The sequence below is a fragment of the Nannospalax galili genome, unplaced genomic scaffold (assembly GCF_000622305.1).
Source record: "Nannospalax galili isolate Female #2095 unplaced genomic scaffold, S.galili_v1.0 scaffold72, whole genome shotgun sequence".
Classification (NCBI taxonomy): Eukaryota; Metazoa; Chordata; class Mammalia; order Rodentia; family Spalacidae; genus Nannospalax; species Nannospalax galili.
In genome coordinates, this window is record NW_008336933.1 from 6282827 (window position 1) to 6299236 (window position 16410).

At 44.1% G+C, this 16410-nt stretch overlaps 1 protein-coding gene across 1 annotated transcript in view; it reads left to right on the top strand.

The window, feature by feature from the left end:
• Bloc1s5 (biogenesis of lysosomal organelles complex 1 subunit 5) overlaps positions 1 to 16410 on the top strand; it is a 37310-nt gene that overhangs the window by 12036 nt on the left and 8864 nt on the right. Inside the window, exons 3-4 of the mRNA XM_008831635.3 lie at positions 3588 to 3717; positions 14445 to 14503. Coding sequence (XP_008829857.1) covers positions 3588 to 3717; positions 14445 to 14503 — 189 coding nt within the window. The remainder of the gene's footprint in view (positions 1 to 3587; positions 3718 to 14444; positions 14504 to 16410) is intronic.

Here is a 16410-nt window from a genome sequence, read left to right on the forward strand (position 1 = left end):
CATGGTGACTCTATGATGTCAGCCTCCTGCAGCTTTGTCTCTGTCTCTTCTGGCGCGTAGCCCTCACATTAGAAGTGGCTTTTGGAACTTCAGCCATCATGTCTGCACTTTGTGTGGCAAGGAGAGCAGGCAGGAACAACAAGCAGCCTCTGGGAGCAGCGTACTGCTACTCCAGATCCAGGTGGGCACTGACAGTGCAGAAGAGGATGCCGCAGCACCTCGCCAGATGTGGGAAACAGGAAGCAACCCTGACCTCCAGAAAGCTTTCCTTGACAAACTTAGAGAGCCTACAAGAAGTACCGGCAAATCAAGAACTGTCCTGATGTAACTCTGATACAGTCAGCATGGAGTACACGAGAACCTGGAAGGGGGAACTCTAGGGACAGTTCCCAGCATAGTTTGGCAGGAAATCGCCACAGAAGGGGTAATTCTTGAGTGGAGAAGGAAAAGTAAACATCCAAGAAAATTTGAGGTTCTCAAAATGTTACAGAATACCAATACAACTGTTGAAGGAATTGTGTTGATGAGTTCACCTGCGGGATAGCCTAGCATGGTGGTGTGCTGTGTAATCTCAGAACTTGAAGAAAGACGGGACAATTACTGAGTTCAAGGCCAGCCTGGCATACATAGTGAAACTCTGCCTCAAAAGATTAAATAAATAATAAATAAATAAATAAATAAATTCAAATGTTAAAGAAGAGAATTCCTTAAAGACAACACAGATTAGAAATTCATAACACTTAATCTTTAAATCATGTTGAACTGGTTCCAGAAGCCTGGAAATCTGTTTTCTTATGTTCATCTACCACCCTTGGCTCTTAGAATCTTTCTGCTCCCTCTTCTGAAATGGTCCCTGAACCCTAAGTGGGTGAATAATACAGTAATCCTATCTAGGGACACCCATTCTTCAGTCTCTTATTCTCTATACTTTAGCCAGTTATGACCTACTGTGTTAATTGCCCTCTGTTATATGAGGAAGCTTGGCTGGTGAGAGTTGAGAGATGCATCGCTATTCTCTCTACTCCCTGTTCTACTCTGTTCCATGAGCCTTAGATGTAGAGGTTGCATTGTAGATGTGTCACCTAGGGCTGGGCACCTCACAGACCCTTATTCTCTGTGTTTGATCAGTTGTGGAGCTCTGTAATCATCTCCATCCTGTTGCAAAAAGAAGCTTCTTTCATTCTTTGAGTGATGACAGGTATACTTGTCTAAATATAAGGATCTGTGCACACAGTAAGAAATTACATTTATCTAGGAACGTGACAAATGTAGGGTTTTCTCTAGGATCTGTGACCTCTCCAGCCATGTGTATTTGAGTATGTTTAAAGTACTACCCATGAGTTCCCTCCCATTGAGCAGGCTTTAAGACCAATTAGATCGCTGTTGATTACCTCCAAGATAAAAGTGCTACTCCTGCTGAGCTAGTTTGCTGTGCAGGTCATTGTTGTGGTTATTAGGCTTTTTTTTATTAGGATTTTTTTTTTTTTGGATACATTCTGTTTTATAGATAGAATTTTAGAACCATGTAAATATTTTATATATTTTAAAACAAAACTAAATTTCAAGGAGCAATTCCTAAAATCAAGTCAAATGTAAAAAAGTAAATCTGTGTTTCTGAGTGGTGATGTTGTTACTCAGAAATTATTATATGTAACATTAAAATCCAGTGATTTGACTGAGTGTGGTGATACAGTTCTCTAGTCCCAGTACTCAGGAAACAGAGGCAGGAGAATTATGACGTCCTGTCTGGCCTGGGCTATGTGGTGAGACCTTGTTTCAAATAAACCAATACAAACACACTGATTTGACTATACATTTTTAGTATAATCCACTTTCAGAACAAAAGAAAAACCTGTTAAAAATCTTAGTTTTCAGCAATCATTTTGTTTGATACTAGTATTGATATTTTTATTTTATTAAATTAAAGAGAAAGGAAATAAGTAATTGTATTGGCATTTTGAAAACTGGGAAGAAACAGAGATTAGAGGAAGATCATTTAAAATTCTATAGTCCTGTTCTGGGATCTAATCTAGGGAACCACCTTGCATTTAATTACAGTGTCTCCCATTTCTTTAATCTGACAGTTGGTCAGGCTGTCTTGCCTTTCTTGAAAGTGATAGTCTTCAGTACTGGCCAGGTATCCTGTAGAATCCCTCCCAACTTAGGTTTGCCTGATGTTTTTCTCATGGGCTTATGGAAAAGAAAACTCAGAGGTCAAGTACTGTCTTATAGCACACCGTGTTCCTGCTGTCAGCGCGATCTCACTGCTCACAGGGCTGTCTTTGCTTGACTGAGGAGAGTTTGCAGGTTCATTGTGGAGTGGAGTACTTCTCCCTTCCTGTGCTGTTCTTTGGAAGCAAGTCACTAAGTCTAGCCCACACTCAGGTTGTGGGGAGCGTGGTTAAACTCTGTTTTCTGGATATTATTTGATGGGGCCTGCGACCACCCAGGTTCAGTGATCGACTGGAATGCATAGGACTTGGCATGGGGCTGGAAGGGAGGCCATGCTTTACTATGGCAGACGAATTCCCAGCAGAGCAAGGCAAGCCAGATAGAAGTTTACATGGATCCTCACCCAAAGAGACAGTTCCTTTGGGAGAACGTGATTCCCCCAGCAACACCCGTGACCACACACATAAACCCTAAACTACCTAGAAGCTCTTCTGAGCCTACGAGTCCAGTGTTTCCATGCGGGCTGGTCACACAGGCAGCTCTGCCTTGCATGGGCCAAGATCCCATGATCCCAGGAAAAAGGAAGTGTTCAGCATTAACCACATTCTTAGTATAAACATCTAAGGCTCAGTGAGCCCCATTTCCAACTTACAGATTATATTCATCCCAATGTACGGCTACATACTCAGGTTCCCAGCCTCAGCAACAGCCATCCTTGCAGGCCTACCCAGGCCTCTCTAAAGACAGCAGGCCTTCACTGCTCATTTTCTGCATGATAAAGTATCTATAAATAGTTACTTTTACCACCATTGTTATTTTTGGGTGGGCAATCATAAAATCTATAGCACATAATAGTGGAAGCAATATGATAATAAGAACAAGAAAGGCAATTTAAAGTGAGCACAAAGGTGCCTTTTTAAGGAAATAAGTGGCCATTTAAGCCTCTTGGTGTGTTGATACTTCACTGGTCATTTGTGAGCACTACTGTAAAAATTTCACCCATGCTGCTCCTTTTGGGGAGCTTCATAATAGAACACCTCCAGGTGTTTGTTTTTTTGTTTATTTTAAATTTTATGTGTATGAGTGTATTGCCTGCATGTATGTGAGTGCACCCGTGTCGTGCAATGCTGTAGAGGTCAGAAGAGGGCTTCAGATTTCCCTGGCGTTAAGGATGGTTTGTAGCTGCCATGTGGGTGCTGGGGATCAAACCCGGGTCCTCTGCAAGAGCAGTCAGTGCTCTTAACTGCTGAGCCATCTCTCCAGCCCCTGGGTTTTTACCTCTTTACTGCCAAACAATTAAAAGAAAGCTGTGCAGGTTTCAGAGTAATACCGAGCAAACCCTGGGTGGAACCTCAGACAGTACTTACTAAGACTTAAGGTACAATATATGCTAGTCATTTACTTTCTTTTAATAGGAAAAACGTGGTCTTCGAGAATTGCGAGTTCTTGAGAACTTGAAGAATATGATCCATGAAACAAATGACCGCACACTTCCCAAGTGCAGAGAGCTGATGCAGGACAGCCTGGAGGAGGCCTTGCAGAGATGTAAGCACGCTGCTTTCCTGCAGCCTTTGATCTCAAATGTCACCGTGCCCAAGATAGTCTCCTGGTTGTTAAGGTGGGGGGTAGGGGGATGGGAGCTGAGGAGATCGTTCTCGACCCAGTATAGCAGAGGAAAGCCCTGAGTGGTGGTCAGTGGTCAGTATGTGGTCATCCATGTTTTCAGCTTCAGTCTCTAAAGCAAGATGTGTGTCTGCAATTCAGAACATAAGCATTTTAGGATGGGAGAAAATATAGACCTTTTACCTTTTTTAAAAAAAAAAAAAGAGAAGAAAATATGTGATGACCAGGAATTAGGAGACTAAGAAATGAGTTTTTTCCAAGTAGAGGTTTTAGTTGTTTTCACAAAATAGTTCTTTTATAAATATTTATATTTGTCACTTTTTTTCATTAGGCAGAATATTTTAAAGTGAGAGGTGGTTAATCAAAAGGATCTTTATTAGTATTTTTAATATTAAACCTTACCATAAACTAAAACAACCTTTTGTTGCTGTCTAATGTTAAAATTAGAAGGCATCAGAAAGTCAAGGCCTCTCCACAGATCTGTATTACACTTTCAGTGTGTCCATGGAGGGATATGTTTTTAAATGACTGAAGACTGAATCACAAAGTGGAACCGGTCTGGGAGAGAGGCAGCTGGCCTCCAACATGATGGCCTGTGGGAAAGCAGAGGAGAGGCCTCAGTTGACAGTGGAGGTAAATACGTCTTTGTGCACAAGTCTCAGTTAAGGGTCCTGTGCCTCACGCTGAGAGGAGGCTGGGAAGGCCACCTCCCAAGGTCACATTTGTATTCTGTGTAGAACAGCAAGAAGTCTAAAATTGACCTTGGACTTTTTTTTTTAAACTACAAACATGCTTTTGTTTGTTTGTTTATACTCCTCTGCTCCCAGCTGACAAACATTCTGGATAAAATGCTGCAAGGAAAACCAGGATGATTATTTTGTGTGTTTCTGTGTGAGCACATGTGCACATGGAGGCCAGAGGTCAACCTCAAGAGTCATTCCTCAGGAGCCGTCTTCCTGCTAGCAGCCGGAAGGGCTTCCATAGACACTCCAGCATGGGTTTTCTTGCACTGTTTGCTAATCATCATAGCTATAATGGAAATAATTATCTTATATAACTTAAAAAATTAACTGAATCCAGCTGTCATTCCTAGAAGATTTCATTTTAAAAAACTTGATCATTTTCACTTGTTGTAAAGTCAGGCAAGCAAGCCTATGTATGGAATATTTCTGATCTAAGTAGTATACTGTAAGTGATGTATTGTGTGGTTCTGTGTCTGTGGGTAGAACCCTCATGTATATCTCCTTGAATTCATGTTTGAGACTATACTGGGGGTACACTCAGCCACACCTCAGAACCTTGCAGATGTGGACCCTATTCCACTGCTCAGACATCATGTACAAAATTACAAAAGCCTCAGCTGGGCAGTTTCTACTCCTGGGTACATAGCTACCCACTTGGCAGAGACCAGGCATTGGGTAAGCAGAAGCATTAGAACCAAACTCACTTACAGCACTTCAGCAACCACAGAAAGTAAATGAGGGGTCTCTCAGGGCACAAGGAAGCAACCCATAAGGTAGCCTGACCTAGTTGTCTCATCCTGAAGAGGCCAGTGGTGACTGTGTCTCATCTACTGATTATTGACTAGGCTTATAAATTTCACCAGGTTTGAGGTGAGGAGGTCTTCGATATCAAGGGCCCTTGATTTTAGAATAGTGAGGGCAGAGAGCATCCAGATGAGTCATTCAGGTAGCCCAGCATGGCCATGCTAAGGGAGTAGTCTCTCATGCATCTCTCTCTTTAACACAGTGATTTTTTAAAATTGTTTTTAAGTAATAAGAAAAAAAGCCAGGTATGGAGGCACACCCTGTGATCTCAGTATTTGGGCAGTTGAGGCAGAAGGATTGCCGTGAGTTTGAAGCTAGCCTTTGATACATAGTGAGTTATAGGCCGTTCTGGGCTAAAAGTGAGGTCCTGTTTTATAAACGAATGAAAGAAAAAGGAGGGAGGGGAGACAGAGCAGGGAGGAGAAGAAAGGGGGGGAGGGAGGGAAGAAGGGAAAGAGCAAAAGAAAAATAACTTTGGTACCCAGGCTTGAAAGTAGGGGCTCATACATGCTAAGGATAGGCTGTACCGTTAGTTCACCTTAGCCGAGAAAATAATACATTAAATAATTGCCTGTAAGTAGCCATTCCTTTCTAACTGTGGTGAACTTCATTACAGATGTCTCTATGAAGAGCCAAACAGAGAAGTGGATCGATGAGTGACATCTGGATGTTAGGTGGGGAGAGAAGTTGGGGTACATAAGATGGGGGACAACATTTGATAGGGATGAGATCATATAATATTATTTTTAAATTAAAAGTTTTTTGGGTTTTTTTTGGTCTTTTTGAGACAGGGTCTCTCTGTAGCCCCAGCTGTCCTGGAACTCACTATGTAAACCAGGCTGGCCTTGAACTCACAGAGATCCACCTGCCTCTGCCTCCTAAGTGCTGGGATTACAGGTGTGCGCCACCACGCCTGGCTAGTTAGTTTTATTTATATTCGATGGTTCAGAAAATTACATAAAACCAAGGGCACTACCTTAAGACAAGTGGTTTTACCAGTAAAGGTGGTAGTGATTAAAAGCTCATTCTAAGGAAGACTGTGTGAAGCCTTTAGAAGCTGCAGCCATAGTCTGTTCCTATTATTTATGCTGTCTCGGCTGTTGGCAGCAGCCATGAACACGTCTTCAGGAGGGATGACTGGGGAGGACCTTGACCACCACTTCCTCTCCTGGCCTGCCCTCTCACTGGAGCTCAGCTTACTGGAGCTCAGCTTTGTGAGGCAAATGTGTCTGCTTTCTGCTCTCAGTTGTAATTCTGCCAATTGTTTACCCAATTCCTTTTTTGTTTGTTGGTTTTGGTTTGGGTTTTAGTTTTTGAGACAGGGCCCTGCTATGAAGCCCAGGCTGACGTCAAAGTCATGTCAATCCTCCTGTCTCAGCCTTCTGAGTGCTAAGATTTCAAGTGTATGCACCATGCCTGGCTCCTTTATTTTTCACTTTACTTATATCTTATTAAGTCCACTCTTGGTATGTTTCTCTAGCTTTGCAGTCTCATTTTCCATTTCATTGTGTGTTTTATCATCACATTTGATCTCTTATTAATCGTTGTTTTTAGCATGGTGAGGTACCTTAGGGAGATTTCTGTTCATGTGTTTGTTTTCTATAGTGCTTTTGAGGTTTTTACTTTTAAAAAAAATTTTTTAAATGTGTGTGAATATTTTTGCCTGCATGGATGTAAGTGCACCTGTGCATGTAATGCCCGTGGAGGCCAGAAGAGGGCATCACATCCTCTGCAAGAGCAGCCAGCACTCTTAGCTACTGAGCCATCCCTCCAATGTCTTGGGGGGTTTTTTTGTTTTTGTTTTTAAAAGTATAGATGTCTTACATGTTGTCCATTGTTTCTCTACAAATTAAGGCATATTAGAGTCTTAAGGGTTTTGTCAGCTTGTTTTCTGTAACCTTTTTAGGAGTGTGTTGGTTAGAATGGATTCTATAGTTCCAGTTCTTTACTACAAGTTGCTATGTAGCCCAGGCTGGCCTCAAACTCTTGCTCCTTTTGTCATAGGGCTTTATTCATTAGAATCTTCTCTTTCACTTTTGTTCTGTTAGGTTTGGTTTGGTTTTTTAAGACAGGATTTGGCTGTGTAACCTAGACTGTCCTTGTACTCACGGTGATCATCCTGCTCAGCCCCCTGACTGCTGGTAAAACAAACAGTACATCTTGCTTGGCTTTTACTTGTGATTTTAATTTGGCTGCCCTAACAGTAGAAGCAGCGCTTATCTACTGCTCTGTTTAGGGAACTCAACTATAGTGATTTGACATTCATTCCTGGCTCTCCTGTGATCACTAGAAACAAGTTTCGACTCCAGAGGTCCAGTTTAATTTCAGGGTGCCACTTTTTTTTCTCTTTCCAGGTAGGGTCTCATGTAACCCAGGCTGGTCTTGAACTCACTGCATAGCTGAAGGTGACCTTGGCCTTCTGATGTTCCTGCCTTCACCTCCTGAAGCTAGGACTCTAGGCCTGTACTAGCACTCTAGTTTATACAGTGCTGGAGATGAACCCAGGAGTTCTTGCATGCTAGGCCATCAGTCTGCAGACAGCCCCTCAGGATGCACTGTCTGTGCATCTAGAACAGCTCTCCTTTCCTTCCGGCTCATCACTCTCTTGGAATTCGTCTTCCAGTACAGGGCTCTACTCAGTCTACTTCATTTGTTCCCCCTTATGACTGATTGTTAGCATTGGGTGCCCTGTAGCTTCTCTGTCTCCTCACTTGCTTGGCAATGTCATAAGCAGTTTCCAGTGTCATCCATATACCACTCTGTGACAGTGCACTACATGCTCAGCCTAGACCACTCTCCTGAATGCCAGACTCCTGTATCTAACTCCTTAGCCCACTAAGGTGTTGGATAGACATCTCAGTGGAATAAGTCCTGGGCCAAATCTCAGTTCCCAATTCTTTTCTTCTTTGAGTTGACATTGCTGTTCACTTGACTGTGCCAGCTGAGAACTGAGTCCTCTCTGTCTTCCCTGTCCCTCACCTTCCCCCTTCTGTCCCTTGTTTCTCCTTCCCCATCTTCCCCTTGCCTGTTTCCCCCTTTTCCTCCTCTGCCCACCTTCTTCCTCTCTTTATGTCTCCCTTTCCTTCTCGTTCCCTTCTTCTCACTTTCTCTGTCCTTCCCCTCATGTTCATTTTTACTAATCTCACAGAATCACAGCTTTAAATGTCACCTGTGTGCCAACCATAATGCCACACTTGTGTTCAGCCTGAACCATGGCTCAGAATTCAAGACCTCAGATCCAGGTGCAAGCATCTGCATGTAACATGTCCACAGTGTGGACCCAGCTGAGCTTTGAGAATGTAACTAGAGCCTGACCGTCTTACCATTACTGACTGCTGCCATCGTGCTGCAGTCACTGTCACCCTCACATGCTCTTCTAGTAGCTCCATGGCTCATCTTTGCTTCCTCTCTTTCCTCCCTGCAGTCTCTCCTCCACATAGGCCATTACTATATTCACAAAAGCCAACAGCCTCTTACCGGCCTTAAAGTTCCAACATGATGACCTGCTCTGACTTTGTATCATACTGTTTTCTTCTCCCCTCACTTCATTCTGGCTACACAGTCCTTACTGCTCCGGTGATATGCCAGGCATATTCTCACCACGGGGCCGCTGCACTTGCTGTTCTCTTAGAACATTCTCTCAGGTTCCTGCAAGTCTCTGCTCAGGTGTCAACTGTGAGACCTTCTTGGCCACTCCTTAATGTTTCCCACCCCTTCCCTGTGGCAATTCTGCCTTGCCTTTTAATCCATATACCCATCACCATCAGACGTACTAAATACTTACCTGAAATTGCCCATCTTCCCTACTAAACCAGAGTCACATGAGCCCAAGGAGGACTGTCTTCTCTGTGATATCATTAGACACTGCCTCACATTTTCTCTCTGCTCTGTAATTATTTATTGCTATCGATGGCATAGCATGCAGCTGCCTCTGTCCCTAATGCCAGCCATGCTGTTGTCACTGAATGGAGCTGAAACTTACATACAGACAGTTCAGTAGAATTTGTTTCTCTTTTATGTGAGGCAGACATGAAGTCATTGTTAGCAATGTGCAGCATACTAACTGTAAGTGCTGTTCTCTTTCAATAACCTTTTGATTAAGAGAAAAGCGTTTGCTTCATGTGGTGAACACACTTGCCTGTAAACCCAACACTCAGGAGGCTGGGCAAGGCAAAAGGATCAGGGGTTCATGTGGCTACATGTGAGTTTGAGGCCATCCTAGGCTCCATGAGACTCTGTCTCAGAGATGGACAGACACACAGGCACTTGATAAGGTACTGAGTTTTTCACAAGTCAGTACAGCCTTGTGACACACTGAGACAGTGGAAGAAGGTATACACACATAAAATAAATAGATAGATGACAGATAGATAGATAGATAGATAGATAGATAGATAGATAGATAGATAGATAGATTTATAGATGAAAGAAAGAAGGAAAAAGAAAAAGAAAAAGAAAATGTCTTTTTAAAAAAAAGAAAAATAATTTCTATTTTGTGGTTAAATACCTCAAATGTAATTTTTATCTATAGGGAATAAAATTTCTAAAGATGGATATTCTTTCCAAATATGGAAACTGTCCTGTTGAGGAATAAAAATGTGCCCTTTTCAGATGTGTCCTAAATAAACTTTTAAGTCTGTAACAGAGGACAGCTTATGTGGTGTGCGCCTGTAACTCTTCTTTTTAAATTACACCCAGAATGATCCAAAAATGGCAAAGGACCTAAACACAAGAAAGTGAATTTTTTTAGTTTTGTTCAGAGAACCAGGGAGGAAAAAAACCCTGGGAAAGATGATGTCATACTTACATTCCACAGAAAGAGGGCAGATCTAATCAGCTCCTATTTTGTTTTCATGTTTTCTTTAAGGGGAAAAAAAATGATCAGGAGCCTAATTTTTAGTCATCGAGATGTTATCTTTGATATAGCAAAGTTAATGGTCACTGGTAAAAAACACAGCTTTTGAAAATGGAATTTTCTTCTAACTGTGCTCCCTGAGGGAGAGACCTGTTTTCTGAAAGAGAAATCACAGCCCCTGCCATGTTGTGGAACTTATGACCCAGTTGGGTGGGGAAGGAAGGCAGATTTGTCAGACAATTAGATGACTTCCAGCCTGAGAGAAGGGGGCAGGTGGCACACAGGCGTTCACCTGCTGAAGGAAGCTCATCCTCAAGGGAAGTCCTCACAGTGAAAGAACAGTTGGGAGGGCCCAAGGGAATGAGAAAGGCTTGAGCTGGCTTTGGAAACTATTGAAAGCACTAGAGGAGAGGAAGAGAGGAAGCCCTTCCCACACGGGCAGCAGAGTAGATAGTGTAGCTCAGTGACACTACTTAGCTCTTCTGTGTGGAGAACGACTCATGTATGTTGTGGGATAGGGGTTCCCCTGTGGCCGAGGCTGGGCTGGAATTCACTTTGTAGACCAGGCTGTCCTTGACCCTCAGCCTCCCAAGTGTTAGAGTCACAGGACTGTTAACCCACCTAGGAATCACTCATACATGATTTTGTCTGTGTGTCTGTGTGTCTGTGTTGTGTGTGTGTTATGCTCATTTCTGTGCCAAAGGTCAACTTCAGGTGTCTTCCTTGCTCTTTTTGTTTTGTTTTGGCTTTTGAGACAGTGTCTCTCACTGAGCCAGGAGCTTAAAGTTTTGGATAGACTGACTGGCCAAGGAGTTCTAGGGATCCACCTGACTCCACCGTCTACACTGGGGATATAGACACCTGCCCAGGTTCTGTGGGGGTGCTGGGAGATCCAAATAGTGTCCTCATTCTCAACCATCACCCCAGTCCTTTTATATGGTCTTTATTAATAATGTTGAAGTAACTGGGCATGGTGGCCCACACCTTTAATCCCAGCACTTGGGAGGCAGAAGCAGGCAGATCTCTGTGAGTTTGAGGCCAGCCTGATCTACCTAGTGGTCTACCCAGGACAGCTAGGGCTACAGGGAGACTCTTGTCTCAAAAAAGACAAAATAATGATGATGTCTTGTCTCAAAAAAGACAAAATAATGATGATGATGATGATGATGATGGTGGTGGTGATGATGAAGTAATTTGTTTTCACACATATCTACCACATTATGATCATATCTACCACATTGAATGATCATAGCTATCCTGAGGTCCTGTTGTTAGCTGTATTCATTTTATGAATGAGGAACTATGGTTCTGGGAACCAAGAGCACAGTGAGAACAGTACCTGGCAGGTAGCAGCTGTTCAGTAACTGTCATGAGTAGATGGATGAGCAAGAAGATCTGGTCGAGATCAGTCACAGCTGGCCATGGCTGACTGCGAGCCAACACATTAAATGTCTTTATTTGTAAATAGAAATAACAGGTAACAGTACAGCGGGTAGATGAAAAAGATTTGAGTAACTCAGGAATTAAATGGACTTCATTTATGAAATTAAAGAGGAGTGTAATATTTATGGTAAGAACCAAGTGTTTAGTGTCAGACAGGTCAAATTTGAGATGCTGTCTCCCGTACCTATGTGGCCTCCCTGAGTGAGAGACAGCCCTACCCTGAGGTGCCTCAGTTTTGTCATCTGTCAAAAGTGAAAGTGAAGAGGGCTTTCATGTAAAGCTTTAGACACACATTTGCTCAATTAAGACATGAGTATCTGTTTTTTAACAATTTTTATGTGTATGAGTGTATTGTCTGCAGGTATGTTAGTGCACCCATGTCATGCAGTGCCCTAAGAGGTCAGCAGAAGGTGTCTGTTCCCCTGGAACTAGGGTTAAGGATGGTTAGCTGCCATGTGGGTGCTGGGATTTATACCTGGGTGCTCTGTAAGAGTAGCCAGTGCCCTTAACTCCTGAGCCATCTCTACAGCCTATGGTCACCACCAGTGGCAGCCGCTCTTCTGTTCTCGTGGGTGCCACTCCTTCATTCTCACAGGTGTTGAGGCTGTTCCTCCGCTTGCCCTGGGCTGAGGCCGCTCTTCTGTCTGCCCTGGCACTGAGACAGCTCTTCTACTTGCCCTGTGCTGCCTCCTGTCGCCGCTGCTTCTGCCTGGTCCCGGACCCCAGGGCTGGTGAGGAGACTGTGTCTGTGGAGCCACATTCAAACACAGGAGACCAGGTTCAGTGACACAGGTCTGCTTTATTGCAGGAAGGCACAAGCTTATATAGGGGTAGTGGTCCAATCACAGCACAGCAAGTAGGATACCTCATTAGCATAACAGATTTAGCATCCTATCACAGTACAGCAAGTAGGATACCTTATTAGCATAACAGACTTAGCATCCTATTAGCATAACAGACTTAACGTCCTATCACAGAATAGCGGGTAGGATGCCTCATTAGCATACTGGGTTTCAGATTACAGAGCCAGGATTCCTGGACTCTGACAGTTGCAATATCACCCTAGACTCAAGCCTATCTCCCACACAGCTCCAGCATGAGTATCTCTTAACCAAAACATTTGGGACTAAAAGTGTTTTGGCTGTTTTGTTTAATATTTGCATATTTAAATGAAATATTTGGGCAATGGAACCTAAACACAGAACTCGTGTATATTTCATTTGTGTGTGTGTGTGTGTGTGTGTGTGTGTGTGTGTGTACTGCATATACATAGACCATGGGTAATTTGTGAACTATTTTTGTGTAACTGAAGCTTGGCTGAGACCCATCCCCTGAGGACTGGTATGGGATTTTCCACTTGAATCATCACGTCAGCACTCAGAAGATTTAGGATTTTGGAGTATTTTAGATTTTGAGATTGGGGGTACTGTACTTAACCTGTACTAACATTTTGGGTACTTGTGGCATGGAAATAATTTAATGAATATAGTCGAAGAAATTGAATTTTGTGACCATAGCAAGGACAAGCTGAAGCAAGAGCAGTGTGGAGAGCCGGGGAGGAGGAGCAGCATGGAGGCTGGGGAGGAGGAGCAGTGTGGAGAGCCGGGGAGGAGGAGCAGCGTGGAGAGCCGGGGAGGAGGAGCAGCGTGGAGGCTGGGGAGGAGGAGCAGTGTGGAGAGCCGGGGAGGAGGAGCAGCATGGAGAGCCGGGGAGGAGGAGCATCGTGGAGAGCCGGGGAGGAGGAGCAGCGTGGAGGCTGGGGAGGAGGAGCAGCGTGGAGAGCCGGGGAGGAGGAGCAGCGTGGAGGCTGGGGAGGAGGAGCAGCGTGGAGAGCCGGGGAGGAGGAGCAGCGTGGAGGCTGGGGAAGCGGGGAGACGGGGGGGAGGAGCAGCGTGGAGAGCCGGGGAGGAGGAGCAGCGTGGAGAGCCGGGGAGGAGGAGCAGCGTGGAGAGCCGGGGAGGAGAAGCAGCGTGGAGAGCTGGGAGGAGGCACAGCGTGGAGAGCAGGGAGGAGGAGCAGTGTGGAGAGTTCTAGGCAGAAGCTCACAGATGTACAGCCTGAAGGACAGCAGCGTGAGGGAGAGTAGGAGGGGTCAGAGGACTGAGATAGACAGTAAAGGCAGAGCTGTCAGAAAGCGGCATCTGGTCCACTTCTTTACAGAACACTGAGGTCTTGCTTTTGCCACCTGCTGTGGATATAGTGTGTGTCACTGGGCGATTTCAGTGTCCTTTGATGAGGGCTCAAAGCTCCAAAATGGTGGGGGTTTTTTGGCTACATCATCCTGAATATATTGACAAAACTTTCTTTTCCTTCTAACCACCTGTATTAGTCATTTTTCTGTTGCTATGATAGAAACACTATGACCAAGGGAACTTAAACAAGGAAGAGTTTATTTAGCTTATGGTTCCCAAGGGGCAAGAATCAACCCATTGTGGTGGGGAGGCGTGGCAGCAGAGGTAGCTGGAGGAGGAGTGGAAACTAAGCTCTCACATCTTCAAACAGGTACAGGAAACAAGAGAGTGACTTGAGATCCAGCAAGGCTTAAGAACTCTCTAAGTCTGCCCCCAGTGATGTGCTTGCCCCAGCATAGCCACACCTTCTACAACCTCCCAAAACAGCGCCACCAACTGGAGACAAAGTGGCCAAATACCTGAAGCCCATGGGGGATATGCTCATTCAAACAACCCCTCCAACTGCCAAAAGAATTTGATTTTTTTAATAATAGTTTATTAAGATTTAAAGAATCCAGATGTCTCCTTGAACAGATGCTGTCCGTTGAAAACCCATTGTCTGTTCTATTTCAGTGCAAGCAGCTAATGACTCCATCTGTAGACTCCAGCAGAGGGAACAGGAACGAAGGAAGGTAAAAGTAATTTAAGCAAAGGGCACAGAATTCTGGCATCTGTTATCATAATATTAGTAGTTGCTATTGCTAGTAACGTTCTCTGAATTCACTTTCTATGTTGCAATGAGTTTCAAAGATTTAAATGTGGCTAATACTTTAAGCTCCATCTTGTGTGTGTGTGTCTGTGTGTGTGTGTTTGGTCTGCATGTGGGTATATATGTATCTAGGGGCCAGAGGTTGATGTCAGGTATGTTCCTCAGTCACCTTCTACCTCATTTTTTGAGACATGGTCTCTCATTGAACCTGGAGCTCTTCGATCTGCTCAGCTGGTTGGACAAGGAGCTCTAGGCGATCCCCTGTCTCTGCCGCCTCCTCCACTCTCCTGTGAGTACAGATGGATGCCAGCTCCCAGCTTTTACCTGGACACTAGGGATCCCAACTGAAGTCTTCATCCTTTGACAGCAGGCACTTTACCAACTGAGCCGTCTCCCAGCCCCCATTAGTGTTTTTATAATTCAAATAAAACTTTTTTCCTCAACATTTCCATCTTTTCCCTGAAAGTAGTATTTGTCTCATGGAGGAGAGAGAAAATAGGACTTTTATATGGAGCAAAAAGTGCCCACTAGGTTGGAAACATAAACCTTGCCTGTGAGCCTGAAGCGTACACTGTGTTGTGTACATTTCTTTTGAAAAGGAAACTTCTTCCAGGTGCTTAATCGACAGTCACGGGGTGCAAAGCCCTAGCTGGGCAGTGCTCTGCTTGATTTGAATTGTGTCCTGACTAAACTCATATGTGGAAAAACAGGGTAAAAATTTAAGTTCCTGAGGTAATTTGGTGTTTTTAACCTGGAAATTTCATGAAGCATTTTTAAACTTATCCATTGCTCTAAACTAATGAAGATACATCTTACACATACTATTTATGAAAGTTGAGATGCTGGTCACTCTAAAAGTAATGTCTCTTTGCGAGTGTATCAGCCAGCTTTACTGCTGTGTCTCCATTTCTTTGAAATGTATTGCCATTAATTCAGGTCTGTCACAGTATAGATAGTAATGGAATGGGCCTGAGTTGTAATTTAGATCCTCTATTCAATTTTCAGTACAGAGTTTGGAAATTCACCAGTTTGATGGTATAAGCCATGATGAAAGACCTGACATTTAAGACAGATAGGAAGGCTGCCCCAGGGCCCCAAGGTCCCAGGGTCCCAGCAGGCTAGCTCGGGAAGCAGGACCTTGCTGAGCACTGAGGAAGTGGCAAGTCAGAGGTGTGGTGGAGAGATCCATTTAGGGGGAATGCCAGCACATAGTTCAGAGAGGGCTGTAGAGGCAGAAGACTGGAGTAGGCCCGGCAGCCAAGGTAGACAGCAGATACTTTTTGATCTTGTACTTTGCTACATGCCACTAGGGATAAAACCTTTTTAACTTAATAAGTTTAAGGCGGTTCCTAAACCCAAAGATCTGAAAGTCCAAGAATCCTGAACTACTAAAACTAATAGAATGTAGGCTAGAAGAAGAGCTGAGGTCAGGTTACAAAGAACTTTATGTGATCTTAGCCAAAGGAGTGATTAGGAATGGTGACATTCAAGTCTAACCTTGATTGGCAAGTAAGAATTCAGTTGTTGGAAGTTAAGAAGAAGGCTGTTGTGAGGTAAGGAAGTGATACAAGTGAAGACAAAAGATAGGGGAAATTTATGTGGAACTGGGATTTGCACATCCCAATGATAGCTCTGGGTGAGTGTGGAAGACCTTGAATCCTGTGTTGACACCTTGTTACTGGGGCACAAGGAGCATTTCCGTATGTGAGAAGCAGAATATCTGGTGCAGAACTGACTGTATGCTTTGCTTGCTTGCTTGCTTGCTTGCCTGCCTGCCTGCCTGCCTGCCTGCCTGCCTGCCTGCCTGCCTGCCTGCCTGCCTGCTTGCTT